Below are 21,685 nucleotides of genomic sequence, written 5' to 3'. Positions count from 1 at the left end.
AAAAGCAGGATTTTCACCAGCGCTCAGTCATTCCTGATGTCTATTCAGTCTCACTTCATTAGCAGGGCAGCTGATCACACTGATGTTTGAAGACATCAGGTTGGTTATTAATTGCTTCCTCTGATACTGAATAGAACTCCCTGTCCGCTCTGACAAATCTGCAGTATGTGACTTAACAATATCCCCTGTCTGTGATTTTCACCTGCAGAGAAATGGGTGCGAGGCCGGGCCATCGACCGTGGCGAGGTCGACATTGGAACCCAGCAGAGCCAGGCAATCCCACCGGGACTTTTTTGGAGGTTTCATATGACTGTGCACCATCCCACCTACATCAAGTTCAACCTGTCTCTCTCACACAACGCACTGCTGGGGGTCTACGGACGCAGGAACATACCGCCTACACACACTCAGGTAAAATAGCGTTCTGTCGTAGCATGCTGTTCACCCAGATGGGTTTGTTTGCTGTAGTACCACAGAACAAGTCCACACTAATGCATCTTTTTCTCTCTGGTCTTTCAACCACACTATGGCTGTTTTTGAGTTAGCTGACTTCATAAATATGTACAAATTCTGGCCTCACGTTAAAATGTTTATGGCGTAATATTTGTTGTATAAACTATATTTGTAGAGAAAATATTATCTTGCAAAAAATTATTTAAGTTGAGCAAACAAATATCTATTTTGTGCTCAGTAACTTATTTACACAATCTGTCTCTCTTGCTCTCTCAACATCCTTGCGCTGAGCATTCTCAACTTTGCCTGGCTGCTCTCTCAACCCGACTGTGTGTTATAGTGTCTCAGCCAATATGAATATACGTGGAGCAGGTCGTCTCTGGATTAACTGTTTTATCTCCAGTGGGATTGCCTGTAGGATTATCTGCATCCACACAGGTGGAAAAAGTGAATCACTTTTCTGATTCAAATAATTTTGCTCAATGCGGTTCAAAGATTAATAGTCGCTGAACTTCTTGTTTGGTCTCCTTTTACACTAAGCATTTGCATTACCATTTAAATGTGCAGCAGTGCACACAACAGTCATGTAAGTCATGCACCTTACATTTAGGGATTTTTACTGTCTTCATTTCGGTAGTAGATTCAGTATGCTGCTTGTTACATTCAGTTTGGTACAAAACCAGGCCTGTGCAAGCATTGGTTATTTTTTTAGGAGTGCATGATAATATTGGCACATCATTGCAATCAGCAGATATTGACATTAAAATGAGATATCTCAATCAACCAACATGCTGATTTCTGCCGATATCGCAGACTGATATTTTTTTTTGCTATTGGCAAAGTGTACAAGTACAAAACATGATGATCACTAAAATTATGTGAGGGGGGAAAAAGTGAACATATCAATATTGGTATCCATTATCGGCCTAATGAATTGCCATATATCAGCATATCATATATAGGCAAAAAAATCCAATATTGTGCATCCTGGTTGTTTTTTATTTATTACATGGGATCTAATTCACCAGTGTTTGTCTCTGGTCAAAGCACGAGCAATATGACACAAAGATACAGACAAACAAGAATGTCATAAAAAGACAAAGTAGGACACAAATCATAAAAAAAAGTGCCAAAGTGGTAGTTTAAAAACTATGTACAAGAACAAACCCCAACAGACGCTTTTTCCAGATTTTTCCAGAGGTAGTTTAAATCCGCAAAGAGAATCATGGACAGCTTCACTTCTTGCTGCGATGTGTTCCAGGTTAAAGGGGCAGAGCAGGAGGAGGCCTTTTCACCAAATTCTGTACAGACTGAGGGGATGGAGAGCATGTTGATGCCCTGGTAGCGTAGGCTTTGACAGGACTGTTTATGAGACATGTAAGTGGATAAATAAGAGAGCAGCAGTCCAAGGATGGATTTATAAATAAAGATATACCAGTGCAAAATTCTCCACAAGGTTAATGATGACCAGCTGACTAAAGAACACGGAGTACAATGGTCTGTGAGGGGTTTTTGAATCTCAAGGTCCAACAGATGGAAAGAGTGAGCTGGTGCATTCATGTACAAAATATCCCTGTAGTCCAGCAGTGGCAAGAAAGAATAAGGTAATACTGTAGCTCGGCAGGCCCCTGATGCAGATACAACATTAGGATTATTTCTGTGGTTCTCAGCATTTAACCAGGAGGAAACTGTATGTATCATGGCTGAGCTGACAATGGTGCTCTCAGACTAAAAACTACTGGTTTGGTCAGTGATGATGGTACATTTAGGACAATAGTAAGCCGTTTCCACAATAATTAGCATATGCACACAGTTTTTTTTTTAAATGCAGGAAAAACAGTTAGAAATAGGTCATAGACTGCTGTCCCACTGCTAGCTTTTTTGTTTGTTTGTTCGTTTGTTTTTCCGGTGCATCATGTTCGTCATCACGGACAGGCTGGAAAACAGGTTAGTAAACAGTAGAAAGCAGCATGAAGGCCAGTGAAATGTTACACTGGTTACCTCTTTTTTATATCTCTTCAGTCTCTCTCAAACTTGGTGTTGACTAAATCTTGAAATGATTTTAGAGCACTGCTTGGGCGGAGACTGTTGGTATTTTGCGGCTGCCTGTCTTTGCATTGCACCATCAAAGAGGCTAAAATAAGCATGTCCATCCGGGTGTCGTATTCCCATAACTGCAGATCAGAGCCCATCAAAGCTGGAGCCGATAAATACTCGCTACTACTGCAGAGTCATTTGTCCCGGGAGTGAATGCCGATTTTAGCTTTTCCCATTAAATGGCCAGATGTTAGTGGGTGTTAATGTCTTTTTTTCCAGTGGGAAAGGGGCTGAAGTACAGTTTGAAGATCTGGTATTAAAAAGTAGTTCTCACCTGTATTGGACATCTTTAGGTACTAAGTAAGGGTGGAAGCACTGACAGAATGGCAAATAGGCATGCATATCTTCTACAGGCGAGGCATAAATTTAATTCCATAGACATACTTCATGCCTGCTTAGACAGGTCAGGAGTTGTGTAGCGCAACAAGATGTAAGGAAAACAACTTTTTGTCACCTCTAACCTCTGTGATCACTCCCACTCACACTACTTTAAATGCCACCAAAGGCAATCACACAACACAGGTGTCAATAAACTGTATTTATGCTTGTTTTGTCAGACACGTTTGCAAGCACAGAATAATGATTTGATCAACATCTGAGTGCAGCATAACAGGAATTGCTGTCTGTCTATTTCACAAGTAGCATTTATGAGCTAGTGAACAAATCACTGTTTTATACTTGTTCTGACAACAGAAACAGAAAATATGTAAACGAGAACAATTAAATTGTGAGATCGGCTGTATTAAAACACAGCGCAAGTGATGATGGAAAACAGAGGTGCAGAGTACTCAGGCTTTGTCTGTCATACTACCTGATGGCGACTGTGATGCAAAATTTCGTTTTTTGTCAACTAAAAGAAGAGGAAAATGACAAGATATTGCCATGTTCCCCATGTGGACAAGATCTTTACAAAACAACTCAAAGTGTGGCAAATGTTGTCATCACAGAGAAACAGCCATTTCTGATCTAGTCAGCTTAATGCAGATGAAATGTGTCTCAGAAACAATGCACACACGCGCAAATGTTGTACACCGTGTATAACAGCATTGTGCCATGCAAAAAGCACGTATACAGACAAAAATACAACACACACTGAGTCATCTGCTTTTTAACATCAGTGCGCCCCTGCTCTTGCCTGCATGAAGAGGTCTAATTAGCTGTTTTTGACACTCGTGTGACACACAGCCCTCAGGGGGAATAAGACTCAGCGAGTGCTTGCTAGTTCAAGGAGGTTTTAGGATGGAGGGGAGGGAGAGACGAGGTGGTAGGGAAGTTAAAGAGGGTGAGAAAGAAGCACAGAAAGGTTTAGACAAATGAAATAATAGTCTGTTCCATTTGAAAACCTGGGTGGTAAATTCAGCCTATGCTATTAGCAGCACGTCAAGTTGTTGAACCAGCTGCTGTGAAACATGTCTGATAGAGGACCGAGCTGCCATGGGTGATGGTTTCCCTTCCCTTCCTGTTTCACAATTCATGTCCGATATCCACATCTAATGCTATCCCCCTGCTTCTCTTATGCAGGCAGTTTTCCAAAAGCCTTCAATTGGCAGTTTCACAACGCTCACCCAACAACAGCCTCACACCACTGCACAATTGGCTCGCAAATTCCCATTGCATTTGTGCAGGTTTGGTGAATTCACATCTTTGCTTATTCCAAGAAGTTAAGTGTTGTTTTCTGACTGTGTTGCCGTATATTGTGTCCAGTTCGACTTTGTGAAACTGTTGGACGGGAAGGCGCTGCCCAGGTCCTTGACTGATCCCGTGTCCACTGCCAAAACCCCCAAAGGCCTGCTGCTGAGCGGCCTCCAAGAAACAGGCTTCATTGAGTACATGGACCCCGGCACCTGGCACCTCGCTCTCTACAACGACGGACGCAACCTGGAGCAAGTGTTACTCCACAGCACTACCATAGGTGAGGACGATTCTTAGAACATTTCTTCCACGTGTAGTGTAAGTCGGACTGTGCGATATGACGAAAACATATCGCCTGATGGTAAAAAAAAAAAAAAAACGTTTATCATTTCATATTATGCTGTATTGTTTATTTTGTTTATGTCATCTGATAACACACACAAAAAGCAGGGCTTTTGCAGAGCTCCGGACCGTCACATGTTGCGACTGTGGAGCACTAATATGACTTGCAAATACTATTAATCAAGTGGAGAGCTGTTAGTTTGTTTCCAGCTTGTAGTGGATAAATCCTCATACAGTTAGTTAAACTTTCTGCTAATGCTAACATCCAACTGTAGACCTGGAGCTCACAACAAAAACATCAACACTTCCTGCCCGAGACTAGCCGGGTCCTTCAAAATAAAAGCACCATGAGTTCTTTATTTATAACAATACTTTATTTAACTTTGCTATAACAGTACTTTTATTTAACTCTATTCTTTACTTATTTTCACATTATGACAATATTTTATTTAACTTCATTATAAGAGTAGTTAATGTAACTTAATTTTATGGCAGTAGCTACTTTATTTGTAACTGTAGTTCATTTATTAATTTTGTATTTTAGTAGTTTACAGTAGTTTAGAGGAGATTTGAAAATAGCGAGATATGTATTGTGTATTGCAGTATAGCTTAAAAATATATTTATCTATTTTAAAGCCATATCGCCCAGCCCTAAGTGTTAGCATGAGTATTTGTTCCTCTTTTCTAGTTATAGAATTATCTTGCGTGTGTTTCACTGTTTGGTTGCTTCAGTCTTGTCCTTTTGATATGCAAAACATAAGGACAAGGCCAAGAGTAGTTTGAGACTCATTGACATTTGAAGGGAACTTTTCCTATTATAAGAGTGAGCTTGGCATGGCAAGTAACAGCCGTTCGAAAGGGGAGGACAGCTCCTGTAGTAATGACAGGGCTTGCTAACTGCAGCTCATTGCTATGACACACACGGGTGGCAGTGTAAATTGAAGGATGTGAATAATGCAAGAGTACGTGGCTGAATATAGACAAGTGGATAATTACCAGGGCAGTTTCTTCACTCCCACTTTGTCCACCAGTCCTTAAGAGAATACAGTGTTGAAATAACAAAAAAAAGTGTTGGGAAATGTAGTAGCACAGTAATACCGAAGGGGGACTTGGTCATTTATATGTAGGAGACAGGTGATATGGCAATTACAAAGCATGCAATGGTGTGATGAACAGATATTATGAGAAGTGTTCTATGAAACTATATTTTTGGATTTTTGTCCCGCTGATTTTTCTTAACTGGCATGCGTTATGTAGTTTTATTTTACTAGTTTTATTTAGTGAATGATCAGGATCAGAGCACCAAGCTTTCTTGATGCTCACAAGCTAAACACGTGTATCACCAAACCTCTTAACAGCCCAAGTTGTAAGCCAATCAGTAAACAGCTCCATAGTGCCAAACATTGTACTGTAGACATCTTTCCTCGTCATATTGACAGAGTCCTTTTATATAATGACTGACAGCATGCGACAGCTAAACACAGATTTTATTTCAGAGCTGTCAAACATTTGTTGACTTGTGTGCTGCCTATAAAGTCTGGAATATACCAGACCTATTTTGAGTTGCATATTTCGAGCTAAACAGGAAACAGCAGCGTTTACAAAAAACTTTTCCTTTTCCCCTTCGATAATCAAAACAAATACAGACACAACAGATGGGCTCAGAATAGCAGCCTTTAGTCCACGCAGGTTTTCCAAATAATTAATCAAGTGATTTGGCTTGAAAGAGGAAAATAATATTAATGGATTGATGTCAAAGTTCATTTCACTGCCCATTTACACCCCTAACGAGGGTTACAAAGAGACTGCATTGTTTTGGAGGCAGAAAATCAAAATCATTGCGCTACCGTACAATAAATTCTAATAAGAGACACAGTATGCTGCTGCCTGGAGTGGAGCTTTATGGGGAGACGAGGGAGAAATGAGATGATCTCTGTCGGGAAATTGAGCTTTTCCGCAGCAAATAGTAACCGGATACAACAAAGAAACACAGGGTATAAATAAGAGAATAGCAAAAGGCCCTCATAAAAATAAATAAATAAATAAAATATAATATAATCAATACAGTGTATTACAGAAAGGAAAATATGAGAATATAAATATGAAAACAATACATAAAATGATGCTGATGTGCGCAGATAAGATGCTGGCTTTCAAAAGAACAAGGGGACATACTGAGTTTGAAACATGTGCGTTGGTGTTTTAACATTCTTGCAAGAGTAATGAGGTATGTGATTACATGAGACAGAAAACACTGTCATAGGTAATCACTGTAATCATCATCTCGGTAAAGGTAAAAGGAAGAAAGAAAAACAATCAAAGCCACATGTGTCTGGTCAGATGACCCGTATAAGTCAGAAGACATTATGTTGTTCTGTCATCTGTTCACTGACCATTTTACACACACACGAAATCCAGTTACATGTTAACTCAGTGCTGCTGCTGAGTTAGATAGAGAAATCTGGCCCAAATTGTGATATATATATATATATAAACTGTAATTTATGCATGCTCTACAATCATTTCTTGGTGATTCTGAGTATAATGTACAAATGTGTCTCATATAAATGTGGAAAAAATGTGAGAACATCTGCTGATTTGAAAATAGACATCATTATGTGGATTAAAATGGAATTTTCAAATAGATTTTATCCATTTTGTACAGAGAAAAACAGCAGCAGGTGCAGAGAAAACCTTTTCTTTTTCTCCTCCACTGTTATTGACATTTACATGTGACCCACAAAAGCTCCAACTTAATGATATCTGCCATTTCGCCACCTCCACTCCAGCCCCATCTTCTTTAATTCTGTTCAGCCTGTACCCAGGCAGAGAGTGGCGCTTCCTGCAGTGCTATTAATTATGCATAATTGCTACACTTCAGCTGTCATCACACATCCTCTTGAATATTATATCTTTTATACAATGGCCAACCAAAAAAAGGTAGAAGAAAAAGTTTCATTTGGATCCCTGGAACTTTTAACAAAAGAGATGATAAACAAAAAAAAAAGTAGTTAGCTTACGGCTGGATGCTTCTAGTTAGCTGAGCAGCCATTTCATTTTTTTTTTTTTTTTTTTCATAAATTCATAAAGCCCAAGGGTCGTAAAGCATGGCTGAAACTTTACAGGCTCATAAAGTACAATTGCAATGCTTATTTGACCAATCAGATCACTTGGCTGGAAGCACCCATTTTATAATAGCATTTAACTGCAATAACTTATGGCATGAGTGATTTCTAACTGGAGAGGGTTTAGTCAGTGGAAAGAAGCGAGTGGGTGTCTCACGGATGCACACACAGACACACACACACACACAGACACACACTTTATATATACTGTAACAAATAAAGACATGCCTCACCATACATTATCTGTTAATTGCCTGGAGATTTTTATAGCTGGGACATTGACCTGAAAGATACGGAGCTTATATCACTGTTACAACCTCCTGCACCTTACATGCCTCTGAGCGTACTGACAGATCCATCATCTCCTTTGGATTAAAAGGAGCTCGGTGACCTTGTAGATGAGTTTTTGCTCATTGCATGTGTCAGGTGCCAGATACAATACTGGAATTTGTGTATGCAGGTCTTTTTTGTTGTTTTTTCAAGAGAGAGAAAGAGACACACATGGAGAACAGTTTGTGAGTCCTCCTGACTGTGTGGGAGAAAAGATGATTGCCACTCCTTCTCTCCATCACAGTGACGATGACAGGTGACGGAGGTGAAAATGACTTTGGTTTCTGTAGTGATGCGCTGCTGTGGAGGATAACGCTGTGCTGCCGGCTACTGGCAGGGCCTGTCTCATTAGCATGTGTCACACGCGCCTCAAGGCGGTTGTGTCACATAATAACTTTGCGTGCATGTGTTTGTAAATGTGCGCGCGTGTGTGTGAGGGAGGCATGCCACAGAAGGATTTGTCATCCATGCTCCCTGAGCAGAGCGAGCCAGGGGACTGCAGTGGTTTGACTCTGGAGTCGATCCCTGTTCAGAGGAGCAGAGCAGGACGGCACAGGGTCAAACAAAGGATGACATCCTTGACACCCATTTTAATTACTCTATCTAGCTTCGATAGAGCTTGCCTGGCACAAGACAACCAGCAGCACATTTCACATTCCCAACTCTGCTAGCCACTTCTCCACCAGAATCTTCCATCTGGAGTGGAGCTGACAGAGCTAAGCAGACTTATATATTGCCCTAAAAGCATAAAAGTGCTCTTCCTCTTTATCTATCTTTGCCATGCTGTCTGTACCCAGAGAATGAGATCTGACATGATGGACATATCAATGGGAGAGAAGGAGAACGGTAAAAGGAAGGCAGCTAATTGAAGTCCGATGGAGGAAAATGATGAAATGCGTATAGCCTACAGAGGGATATGATGAAACACACGTATCCAGATGAGACAAAGCGCTAGTAGGAACAAGCATCACATTGATCTCCGCCACGCCGAAATTGTAGCGACTGTAGCGACGCAGTATTAGCCATTCTGCACTAACTTGTGCACTCACAATGTCAGATTTTATGTTGTTCAATCTCGTTCCAAACTGCGCCCTTGTAAACAGTTTGTTGATTAAGCCTTGATGTTTGTAAATTTGCACGCAGTGTGTTTCCAACCTGTAATGCAGTATAATGTGCTTAGTGCTACTGAGTGTAAGTGAGTGCTTGGCCATTCCCCAGAGAGTGATAGCAGCTGGATCAGACTAATCTAATATAGCCCCCGAGTCTGGGGAGCCATCCATTGCTTATCAGATCTCTCATTCAATAACAGAGAGCTATGCCAGTTTATGGAGTTACAAGTGGAATATTGTCAAGTTTTTTTTTTGTTTTGTTTTTTTGTTTTGTTCTGCCTTCTATGATTTTCTGATTTGTGAATGTGTGTGTTTGTTTTTGGTTGTGCAGACTCAATGGATGGGTGCTCCACAGACTGTAATGGGAACGGAGAGTGCGTGGCTGGACACTGTCACTGCTTCGCTGGATTCTTGGGTCCTGATTGTGCCAAAGGTGAGAGATGTCTAATAAAGGATGAAAACACCAAAACCAGAAGTTTGTTAGTTTGTCTCTAAATACTTTCTGACCTCCCTACCCTGACACTCAGCCCCAAGCTCAATCACTTCTACAGTCACTTTTTCTAAAACTTGTCACTAATATACTTTTTAAAAAGTCAGATTCATTTATTAAAGGAATACTACATCTACAAAATAACCATTTGTATCTAAATTACTCATCCTGTATAACATTAAATTCATGAGGAAAACTGTTTTTCTCGCATGCCTCCATGATGAACGAAGAATCCCAATAAAGGAGAAAATTCTTCACGAATTGAAGTAAAATGGAGACCCCATTTAACAACAGCAAAACTATATCAAAACATTTGTTTACAAGGTCTCACTTTCCTATTGCAGTAAAATCCAAGTCTCATATATCCAGTTGTTTTCTCAGTACTTCCCGAACGCATTCATCCATACCAAAATCTAACTATTTGAAATATTTTCACACAAGCAGTCTCAAGTACAAATGATAAGAGCATTTCTGCCATTCAGTGATATGCACAAGCAGAACTCATAACCACACCCTTTCCTGTGCACACTACCCTCTTTTACTCCAAATTCATTAAGAATCTTTTCCATTTTTGAAGTCTTCGTTCTCCATGGAAGCATGCAAGAAAAACAACATTTTCTTCACAAATTCAAGGTAACACAAGGTGATTAATTGATATACAAATAATTATTTTTTTGGGTGAGGTATGTCTTTGAAACAGCTGGAGTAGTTTTTAACAAAAGTTAATCAAAAGGAATAAGCACCAAGACTTAACTGCAGTGAGAGTGAGGCCTTTACTTAAAACTGGCCCATACAAGATACATACCTGTACTCCTTGTTCCCCCTTTTTCAGAAGTATATTTCATAGGGGGGAGAAAGAAGCGGAGACAGCGTCGTGTTAAGGTCTTTTTTATATAAATTAATACTATTTCAAATTAAACTTATTAAAACCAATCCTTTGAGGAAATACTTTGTAGTTAAAGAAAGATAATCCCAATATATATCAATATATGTCATTTCATTACTCAGCATGTATGATCTCAGTTATATTGTATTGTGACTAAAATAGCATGATAATATCATATCTTGGGGCCTTCTGCCGATTCCTACCCCTAATATTTAGTCGTTTTAGTACTTTTTCCATTTAGATTTGCAGTTTTCTGTTAGACTCAGCTCTTTCTGTGTTTACCTATTGTCTCGATACATTCAGTCTAATGCACATTTCCACATCACCAGTTCCATTACTATACCCACAGACTCATGGGTTTTTCTTCTTGGACATATTCAACTCTTCTCTGCCACTCCCATGCTGCTGTCTTTTGAGCGCTGTTAAGCTACTGTCAATAAAACGTAACACTTCCTGCACATATGTTTCACATTAAAAGCCTTCTAGCGACACGATGGGAACATCCCCTGCAGATGTTGATTTGAAACATTTGCAGTATGTGTTGAGTTTTACTGACAGCAACTTCACAGCTTGAAAACTGGTAGAGTGTGGCAGCACCAGAAATTAATTAGTGAATGAAAATAATATCTCTGTAAAAATAAATAAATAAACTCAGCAGCAGACTAGTGAGTATGACTTTAAGATCAGGCTGTTATTTTAACACAGGCTTTTATCAGATAATTTACAGTATGTGGGACAGACTACAAAATAAACTCCCATGGCTGTTCGTCTTCATGAAAGAACATGTCACGCGGTGCAACAGTGTGCCTCACTAATGTGTTTTAAATAGTTTTGGCTAACTATGACAAAGAGGAATAAGCTAAATCAGGCTTTGGCCACACATGCAATACTTATCCATTCATTGTTGCTTAAGGTCTTTTTATGGGATCTGTTGCCAGTAACATCGTCCTTAAACTGCAACGTTATCACCACTCCAGCTCTACCTGTCTCTTTATTGCTCTTTCCTTGCTTCGTCTCTCTGTCTCTGTATCTTTTCTCTCTCTTTCTTGCCTTCTCCCTCCCTTTTTTTCTTGTTCTCTCTTTCCCTCTGTCCTTCTTTGTAAAACCATTGTAGTTGTATCTGTCTCATTGTGTAGAAACAGCTGATATGATATCACATTCTATGATTTATTTACGCTCATCATTTATTCATTCGTTCCTCTCATCCTCGCTCATTTGCTCGTGTTATAATATTCTCCGTTTGAAAAGTTAGACAGCAAGTTTTGGCAAGAGTTGTAAAAAGTGTGAAGTGTGAATTTATTACTGTGGGGTACAGAGTGTTAGATTTAACAAAGGATCAAACAAACACATAACACATGCCCGCTCGCATGAACGCACAGGGCCTTCACTGCAAATTATCCCAGAAAAAAGGCATTGGTTCTGGATCGTCTTTCTAATCCATTTGAAGTCCCGAGCTGCCATACCTCCTCCAGCGGCAATGGAGGGGGGGGCTGTAACTGTCAGTGCGTCATCACACACTCACTGCCTTTATTCTACCTGGCTGTCATTACATTAGCCACACAGCTCTCCATCTCTGCATGGAGATAGCTCTGCTTTCCACCCTCATTCTATAAACCCCTAATACTCTCTTTCCTAATCTTCCGTTTTCACGATTGTTTTCACGGCCTGTTCAGAGCGAGTGAGGTGACGTTGGGGGGATTTTCTACAATTCCTGGGTTGCCGTGGTAGCCAGGCTCAGGTGGTGCTTGAGTAAATTGAAACAGCGTGAGGGATAAGCTGGAGTGTGTGTACACGCGCGTACCAGCGTGTACGTGCGTGTGTGAGAGAAAAGAGAGGGAGACAGAGGCTGCTTGAGGATTTGCTGAATCCGCGCACTAGCTGAGATAAGAGAGCGTAGCCCCACTCACGGTAGGTTACTGCGGTCTCCCAGCTAATATACTGCAGCACTCCGTGTGTGTGTTTGCATGTGTGTACTACTGAGAACGTGGGCGTAATCTGTGTTTGTCCTGTTGCAGATTCATGCCCCGTGTTGTGCAGTGGTAACGGCGTGTACGAGAAAGGAAGGTGCGTGTGCCTCGCTGGGTGGAAGGGGGCAGAGTGTAATGTGGAGGAAGGTCAGTGCATCGACCCCACCTGCTCCAACCACGGCTCCTGCATCCAGGGAATCTGCATATGTAGCCCAGCCTACAAGGGGGTTAACTGTGAACAAGGTAAGATGTTATATACGCTTAAAAGTCGAGATACGCACACCTCATAATGTCAAATCTGCACAACAAAGACACCACATATACACGCTTGAATGACTTTGCTATTTTTGATTAAGGTGCAAATTCAGTTTAAAGCTGCACTAATCAATGTCTCTATATTGGCAATGGATCAAATGACTGTAATCTGACAAGGGTCCCTCGTAGTGTCAAACCCACAGAGTATTATTGTCCAACTCTGCACACCCTGTCAGCTCTATAGATTGTCTGAATCAAGAATATTAATTTGTACAGCCCAAAAGCACACATTTTCCTCAGAGGGCTTCACAATCAGTTCAGCATACCACACCCTCTATTCCTAGACCATCAGTCCGAAGAAGGAAAAATCCTACCTACAGCCAGCTCAGAAGCAAAGTTGCAGGCAGGCAAAGTTAGCGACTAGCTAGTGAACATAACGGAACATTTAGTTGCTAAGGAGGCAGATATTGTTCCCTTAAGATAGCCTAACAAGGCGACATATCTGACACCCATCTTGCCAATAGAAATAAGATGCGGTTCATCAAACGGGCCATTATTGCTGGTAATAAATGCATTTCTTTATTATGGAAAAGTGCAGATTCATCCTATGTCTCCATGTGGCTTAACTCAAGGCTTCAAAACTGTAGTCCACAAACCAATGGATAACATCATGGTGGCTATGTCCACATCTTTTATACTGTCTATGGTAAATACACTGTTGTTTGCTAATATAACTGTCTAAAGCAATATCATGTCAGCGTTGTGTTTACTTCTTTTTTAACTGGCCCCAAGTGGCAAATTAATTCAGCTCTAATGATTGAATTTTAACTTTGAACCTAATTGATGCAATTTAGGTTCAACTGGGTTCAAATTAATTCCACATAAATAAATTGCAATTTTTCTTCTTCACAGTGTCAGTTGCAAATTAAAATGCGTGGAAATCATACAAACTGCATGACCTTGCATAACTTACCTCCATCAAGTGATGTTCATTAAGAATAAATGTTCATAGATCCATGTTAAAGTCATATAAAAACACATACATACCCTATATAACTTCAGATTCTGCCTCAAAATAATTTCTCATCAACTTCACTTTTTCTGCAGCATCAAAGGCAACTTTCTGTACATCCATGGTTAAAGTGCAAATAGGAAGTGCTGTTATCTAATTCAGCATGACCTTTCATGGTGCAGATTTAGCAAACAGATTAACAGATGTAGGCAGCAAAAAGTATAGAGTATAGATAGCATAGAGCTAACACCCTGACTCTACGACAACATTAGACTTACTCTTTATATCACCCAAACAATGATGTGGACCGGGAGGACAAGAACTTCATCCAAAATGGAAACATTGAATGACAATTGATCCTATTTTCCCTCTGGACAAGGAGGCCAGTTGGTGGATAATGAAAATATATACTCAATTGAAAGTACAATAACTCAACACAAAAAACTACTCAAGTAAAAGTGAAAAACATCATTTGAGAAACCTACTGAAGTAAAAATAAAAAAATCACTCTCCAGTTTCCTATTTTTAGTGTATGCAGGCCAGTGCAAAATAATGGAAAAACAGCACTTGTTAATTTTTTTTTAATGAAGTACACCAGTTAGGTTTACCAAACATTTAAGGAAAGCCTATACAACTGATGAATGAACAATATATTTGTAAGAGCGGAGGTCTCTGTGTTTATGGGAGACACAGCAGCACTTCATCATGTCACAGTTGTCTTTTATAGATTTTGGTAGAGAAAGTGTAAGTAGATGCAGCCAGGGACTGTTGCTGGAAGCTTCCTCTTGTTCTCTGTTTTGCTCTGTCATCATGGCATTGTGGTCAAAACACAGGTGGTGCTTCTTTTTTCCTCTAGGCAGCTGGAAACTTTGCACCTATAGTAGATGTGCTCCTTGCACTCTCTCCATCTTACACTCAATCCCCACATGTAGAGCAGATAAAAGTCGTAAGGAAGGTATACATCGCAAATGTAGTGAAGGAAAAGTAGATTACTGGCTCAAAAACATACTTGAATACAGAGTATTAGTACAGTTTAAAATGGAAACATGGAAAGTACTTGTTTTTAGAAAAAAAAAATCTATGTTTTTACTCACGTGCTATACTTGTAATGCGACACGGCCTACCCTGCTGGAGGCATTATGTTTTCAGGCGTATTCATTTGTCCATCCTATTCTTGTGAAAGCAATGTATAAGAAATGCTTGAAAGGGAATTTCATCAAATTTGGCACAGATGTCCACTGGGACTCAACAAGGAGCTGAAAGAATTTGCTGGCAAAAGGTCAAGGTCACTGTTTTTGCTCATAATTCAAGAATTCATTCACTAATTATGACAAATTTTTACACAAATGTGTAATGTAAGAAAATGGTGAAGTGATGGCATCTTATATCCAAATCATCACCATAATTATCTGCAAAAACACTCTTCTTGCCATTATTCAACATCACAACTCAGGAACAGAGGGGGAGACATTTGGTCCGATATTGAATTGGTGACACTAATTTTGGTTGTCCACCTTGAAACTGTGCCCATTGTAGAGATCTTCTGTGCTGTCGGGGTAAAGATGTGTGTGTGAAGTATTCATTACCCACAGATACACTTAATGCATTTTAATTAAATTCCTTTCCCTACAGTCTTCCATACAAATTTTAAATAAATCTCGACAGACATGGATGTAAACTTGAACTTGGTTAGCGGAGGTAAACAACTACAAGGCGGTAAATCTAGTTTTGTTTTACAACATTCGACAGTGTTTTTTGACAGTACTAAAGCCTAAAATGTCCTGTCAATATAGTTTTTATAGCTTATCACAATAACATTAAAACACTACTCCATTCATACTGCATTATACACAATTTTTTTGGTGTGTTGAAATGCCCATTACATACAGGAAAAACCCAAACAATTTTTTCACATAAATGCTATCCTAGAACACGTGCCTACCTCTCAAATGCCATATGATGGCAACTTATCCTGAAAATAACTAAAAAATGTTCTATTTATGTATTCTTTATGTGTTATATACTAAAGCCAGACATAAATCTGTAAGTAAAGGGAGTGAAAAATGGCCAAGGGTTGAAATAACAGGAGTAAAAATGATTCATGTAGCTCAGGTAGCCGAGGCATCACGCAGTTGTACAGGAAACCAGCTGTAGGCTGTCGTCATATCCTCCACTTGCAGCTGTCTGTTGTAAAACCACCCAATAAATTAGCAAAAACAAACAAAGCCATGATATTTAAAACAATTATGATGTTACACTTGATGACAACCCGATTGCACAGCTGTCCCAAAGACCGCCCTGCTGTTGCCTCCAGTATCTCGGCCTGCAGAGACCAAATCAGGTGTTTGACCTTGAGCGACAGAGCTGAGCTGAGCTGAGCCGAAGTGTGCTGAGCTTTGGCTTGGCGCTCGGAGCTGTAATTACACACACTAACACAGCATAGCGCAGACCACCATGACGCGCGCACGCACGCACACACACACATACAAAGCAACCCATTTCACCCCTTATCAAAGCCTCGGTTCTAAGTGTCCTATGAAGTGTAATGTTGTGGAACAGATACAGGGATTGTAGCTAGGGTGGTTAACTCCTGGATGAGATGCAAAGAACACTGCTTTCATACTCGGTGAACTGATGATTATAATGAGGCCGCCAGCCCCCCCTCTCCTCCACCCCCCAACTCTTTCACTCCCTCCCTTCACCTCTGACTCATTCTTGCTTTCCCTTTTGTCCTCTCTCTCTCTCTGCAGTGGACTGCGTAGACCCTCAGTGCGGAGGGCACGGCGTATGCGTGCGTGGCGAGTGCGTGTGCTCCGCAGGCTGGGCAGGAGTGAGCTGTGATGACCCGCTGCCAGCCTGTCAGGAGCAGTGTTCAGGACATGGCACCTATCTCCCTGAGTCAGACACCTGCGCCTGCCAGCCCAACTGGACGGGACCAGACTGCTACACTGGTAAGACCTGCGGATTATTGTTCACCCACAGAAATAAACAAGGAAAATTTCAACCGCACATCTCCAGTTTGCCAGTGTTCTTGTAGCATGCATGGTCTTGCCAGATACTATTTTCTGGGGATTTGATAGACATGAGAGAGAAATATGGATTGGAGCCACTCTGTGAAATGGGTCTGTGTGTGCGTGTGTGTGTATGCATATGTGTGTGTGTTTTTGCACTCTTTTCATGCTGGTCCTAAATGAGATTTCCCCTCATGACTCTGACGGCAGCACTCTGGACCCCTCCTCCCCCCGCAACTGCACTCACTTTACTGTGAATTTATAGTGTAGCACACATATGCACACACAAACACACACATATTCCCTTCAGCTAAACGAGGAAAAAAGGCAGGCGTGGGAAAAAACAAAAAAAAGACCTCTATTCTCACTTTGCTGCGAGGCCTCTCAGAGACTTCTACTCTGAGGAACATTCAGCCTGGCATTTTAAAGCTTGCTGATGTTTATTGCAGACCCCTTTACCACCACACTACATATAAGTCGTTGTGTTGTTGTTAGATAGGACTAGAAAAGATTTCCTACATCTACACCCACCTAAACTTCCTTTTGCACATGGTAAACTCCACCCACTTTATTAGACCGCAGTTCCACGCTGATTGTGAAGAAAAGGCAGCAAGTTAGCCATTGTGACAAGAAAAGTAAAACGTGTAGTCAAGTGTCCATTATGTTGCATACAGAAGTCTGCAGTACACAGAGAGCAGAGTGCCCTTGTCCTTGAAGTGTAAACTGACAGAGAGGAAAATAGCCCCTTATAGCACTGTCTTCCCTGTGTTTCCACCACACTAACTCAATGCTTGTGTTGGGAAGGATCCGCTTTACCATGCACGCCAATGATTTGCAGGCAATTGGCATTAGCTGCTGCTCTCAGGTGTATGCATGCCTTATTATGGTGATATAGCCCATGATAATGATAGACCGTGGCTGAATATCTGAGATATGAGCGGCCTCTCTCTACCTGCCGGGCTTTTAATCAAAAGGACCCTGCAATTCTGCGTCCTGGTCTTGTTGAAGCATAGCTAAGCTAATGTAATTCTAATAGAGAGCTGAAAAACTCTCCAACTTTAATCCACTTTTTCCTCCCCTCTCCATGCTATGTATATTTAAATTGAAATAACTTTTTACTGCAGCTGGATAAGTAGTCTTTGTGTGCCTCCAGCACTTTGCTCTCTTTACTGATGGATGAGGCTTTGCTTCTGCAGAGAGAGGGAGGGAGAAAGAGAGAAAGAGGGAGAGAGAGATGGCGAAGAGCGCAGAGAAGAGGAAATAGACAAAAAGAGAAGGAAAGACTTTTAAAGGGATGTTGCAAGAGGTGAGGGAAGGAGAAGGATACTGAAAAGAGAAAGCTGACAGACAAAGATGGAGAGATGGAGCAAAAGAAAGGGTATTAACAAACCCACCAAATCTGATCAAAATGTCAGAAAAGAATAATAGGGCTGAATTGGAGTCCCTGTAGTTTAAATATGCGGTGCAAATACGAATCATTTGGCTGTTATTATGAGTCTATTCACTCTTCTTCTCCTTCAGGGAGCTCAGCTATTAGAGGTGGGAAGATTACGTATTGTGAGAAAGTAGACTTTTTAGTCTCGGAGGTTATCCTCCTCTATCGTTAGTTTTTTTTTTTCTCTCTTTCTCTCTCACCTATATCAGATGGCTCACCCCCAATTCCGTTTTTTTTTTTTAAACTTTTTTCCTCTCTCCACGTCCCCTGTGCCTCTTTTACCTTTTCTCTTCTTCCAACACTCAATTCCTCCATCTGCTCCCCTCCCTCTCATTCTCTCTTTTCCTCTCACACTTACATGCTTTTTTCTCACGCAAATCCCCACCCACCTGTTCGGCAGAGCTGTGCCCGGTGCCATGTGGCAGCCATGGCGTTTGCTCGGAGGGCCAGTGCCAGTGCGAGGAGGGTTGGATTGGCGCTGCATGCGACCAGAGAGCGTGCCATCCTCGCTGCGAAGAACACGGCCAGTGCCACGACGGTACCTGCATCTGCCAGCCAGGCTGGGAGGGAGAGCACTGTAACATTGGTGAGCAGTGTGTGTGTGTGAGAGAGAGAGAGTTTTTAATTATTCCTTGTGATGTTTTGATTAGTATGATTAATCGGATAAAAAAAGTGTCGCTGTTGTTGGAATAATTTCCATTTAGAAGTGCTTTCTCTTTCCCAGTTTTCTCACTTTTTTTCCCCCTCACAGTTACTCATGATTTGGACGTCGTTGTGAAAGGTAATTAATCTTTATTTAGGGTTTAAATTTCATATTGGGCTCCTCCAACATGCTCACTAATATGTGTTGGTGTGTGTGCGCTCATGTTCACGTGGGACACACCTTTTCAGACGGCTGCCCAGGGTTGTGCAGTGGGCATGGGCGCTGTACCCTGGAGCAGAGCGGCTGGCGCTGCGTCTGCCAGGCTGGATGGAGTGGGCCTGGATGCAGCGTTGTCATGGAAACTGACTGCAGTGATGGAACAGACAACGACGGAGGTGACATTCTAACATCGTCTATCATTTTCTATCTATTTTTCTCTTTCTTACCTCTTTCATTTCTGTCTTTGTGGCAGATTGTCCATTCCGTTCCATTACTTCTCCTCCTGTTTCTCCCGCCTAAAATCTGCCTCATTGTTCCTCTCCAGCATCCCTCTGTGCTGTCCCAGTCCTGCGGAGGCTCCTGTAGAGTCCCGCTGGTCATTATTATATTTAATATGTATTGGTGTGTGTGTGTGTGTGTGTGTGTGTGTGTGTGTGTGTGTGTGCGTGCGCACATGTGCGTGTGTGTGTGCAGGCAGGCATTTGTGCACAGTGTGTATGTCTGTTTTTTTCCTCTTATCACAGCTAAATGTCTAATATGCATACCACCTGCTAGGATAAAAGGCGCTCAGAGAAATTTTCTCAAGTCTAAATACAGCAAACCGTGCAGAATAGATTTCTGCTTCTTTGGTTATGAGGTGTGTGGTGACAGGTGAGAGGTGTATGTCGCTCAACCTCGTAGCTGCGTTGTTCTGTCCCCAGGTAAAGAAGAGACAAGAAAGGAGCATTTTAGCAGGAGAGGCAGCTCTGCTCATTGCAATCTTTTCCTCGCCATTTCAGTGCCATCTAAGGCTGTTTTCCAATACATAACAACAAGTTTGGAGAACATAGTGCAGTATTACATCGCTTTAAACTGTACCCATTCATTTTGAAACTCCATCAAATATCCATTATGGACATGCCTGTTAAGCCGGTGTTGTAATCCATCATTGCAAACAAGGTAGTGTCTCTTTTGTTTGGAAGAAAAGCGTCCCTGGTTTTTTTCTCTCCCTTCTTTTTTTTCCTCCACAGTTTGTGTGGCGTTTGAATCAGTGCACACAGCAGCGGGAAACCTCAAACACATACATACTGTTTTGTAGTCCTTTTTTTGGCTGGCGCTGGATGCTGATAGCTGCAATGTAACCTTTTTTTCCCACACATTGTTTACCAAAGCGGCATGACTGACTGAGCCAACACTTCAAAAATTCAGTGTAGATGGCTGCTCAAAACATGAATTATTGGTCCTTACCGTGGATTATAACCTCAGAGCCATACAATGAAAATGTCTTGTTGACAATAATATAGGGGCTGAATAAAGGAAACAAGTCTGTGGCCTGCCAACAGTGTAGGCACTGATGGTTTTTGCATTGTATTGTATGGATTATGTTATTGTTCTGATTATGTTTTGTTATAAAGGAATGTTTCATGTGTGGTATTTCAGAATTAAAGGACTGTCACTCTGTGAATCTAATACATATACACGTTACATATAAGAGAATTAACTGTTAATTAAGTCACACCTAAAAAAAGCTGTCCCCTTTGTCACTTTCCCCCTTTTTAAGGGACATTAGTCGGCCCTGGAAATATACTTTGTAGTAGAGACTTGGATGAGAAAATCAATACAATCAATCGATCTTCCTTTTCGATTTTAAGAGCAGTAAGTTCCTGGAGTCTTGTCATTCCCCGCGAGGTTGCCAGATTCCAGGAAGTCACTGCGCCCGGCCAAGGTTTAGTCATATAACCCCTCATAAAACCACAAATTGCTGTTGTGGTTTTTGTATGGATTAAGCAAATGAGATTTTTAATCAGTGAGCTTTAGAGGTCCTTGTAGGCAGATTTTGTTACGTTTGAACAGAGACAGGCTAGCCGTTTCCCCTTGATTCCAGTCATTATGCTAAGCTAACTGGCTGCTGCCTATGGCCGAAAAGTGAACTAGCAGGTAAGAGACCAGTATTGATCTTATCAGCCATATCAGGGCTGTCAGTCATTTTAGTTCATGCGCCATACACAGCCAAATGGGCTGGAACACCATTGCAATAAAATAGATTTTAATTAATCTATTTTAGTTTGTCTTTTAATTTATTTTTTTATTTGGTCTTGACCATGTTATTAGTACTGTTATTTCCATGTTTACTGCTTATATTCTTTTAATTCTATTTACCTTTATTAGTATGGGTAAATACACTTACATCAAAACTGGGCAGGCAGAACCCAAAAGAAAGGTTGGTGGCATGTTGGAAAATGTAGGTTTTTTGCATTTATGTAGCTCGACATGCATTTTTTAAACAAAAAATCTCTTGTCAATCCCCCACATTGCTGAAGTGCTATACTGAACTGCTGCACTACCAATTAAATTCATACAGTATGTGTTGACTTGATTTAATAACACATTTTCTTTCTCTCACTGTGAGTGGAGAGGTAGAGGTTGAGGTGGCGAGTGGGTGGAGGAAGGGACAGGCTTCTCTCTCTGCTACAGTAGATTGCACTTTATGCAAAAAGCATACTGTAAGGTATTATATGGTATTATAATGCCACATGAATATTGATGAAGTGTCTGCACTGTAGGTATCAAACCATCAGTTTAGGGCTGATTATGCTAGAGAAAGACTCACTAACAAAGCCTTATAGAGACCACTTCCACTTCTCTTATCTTTCTATCCTTCCACCTCTCCGCACAGCCTTTGAGATACTATAATTTTCT

The 21,685-nt window shown here is 41.0% G+C and overlaps 1 protein-coding gene across 1 annotated transcript in view; it reads left to right on the top strand.

The window, feature by feature from the left end:
- Positions 1-21,685, top strand: part of tenm1 (teneurin transmembrane protein 1) — a 219,912-nt gene that overhangs the window by 112,692 nt on the left and 85,535 nt on the right. The window contains 8 exon segments of the mRNA XM_042493760.1: positions 209-411; positions 4,255-4,462; positions 9,420-9,521; positions 12,480-12,674; positions 16,449-16,649; positions 18,545-18,730; positions 18,896-18,925; positions 19,036-19,182. Coding sequence (XP_042349694.1) covers positions 209-411; positions 4,255-4,462; positions 9,420-9,521; positions 12,480-12,674; positions 16,449-16,649; positions 18,545-18,730; positions 18,896-18,925; positions 19,036-19,182 — 1,272 coding nt within the window.

Source organism: Plectropomus leopardus, chromosome 9, assembly GCF_008729295.1.
Source record: "Plectropomus leopardus isolate mb chromosome 9, YSFRI_Pleo_2.0, whole genome shotgun sequence".
NCBI lineage: Eukaryota > Metazoa > Chordata > Actinopteri > Perciformes > Serranidae > Plectropomus > Plectropomus leopardus.
This window is presented reverse-complemented; position numbering and strand designations above follow the sequence as displayed.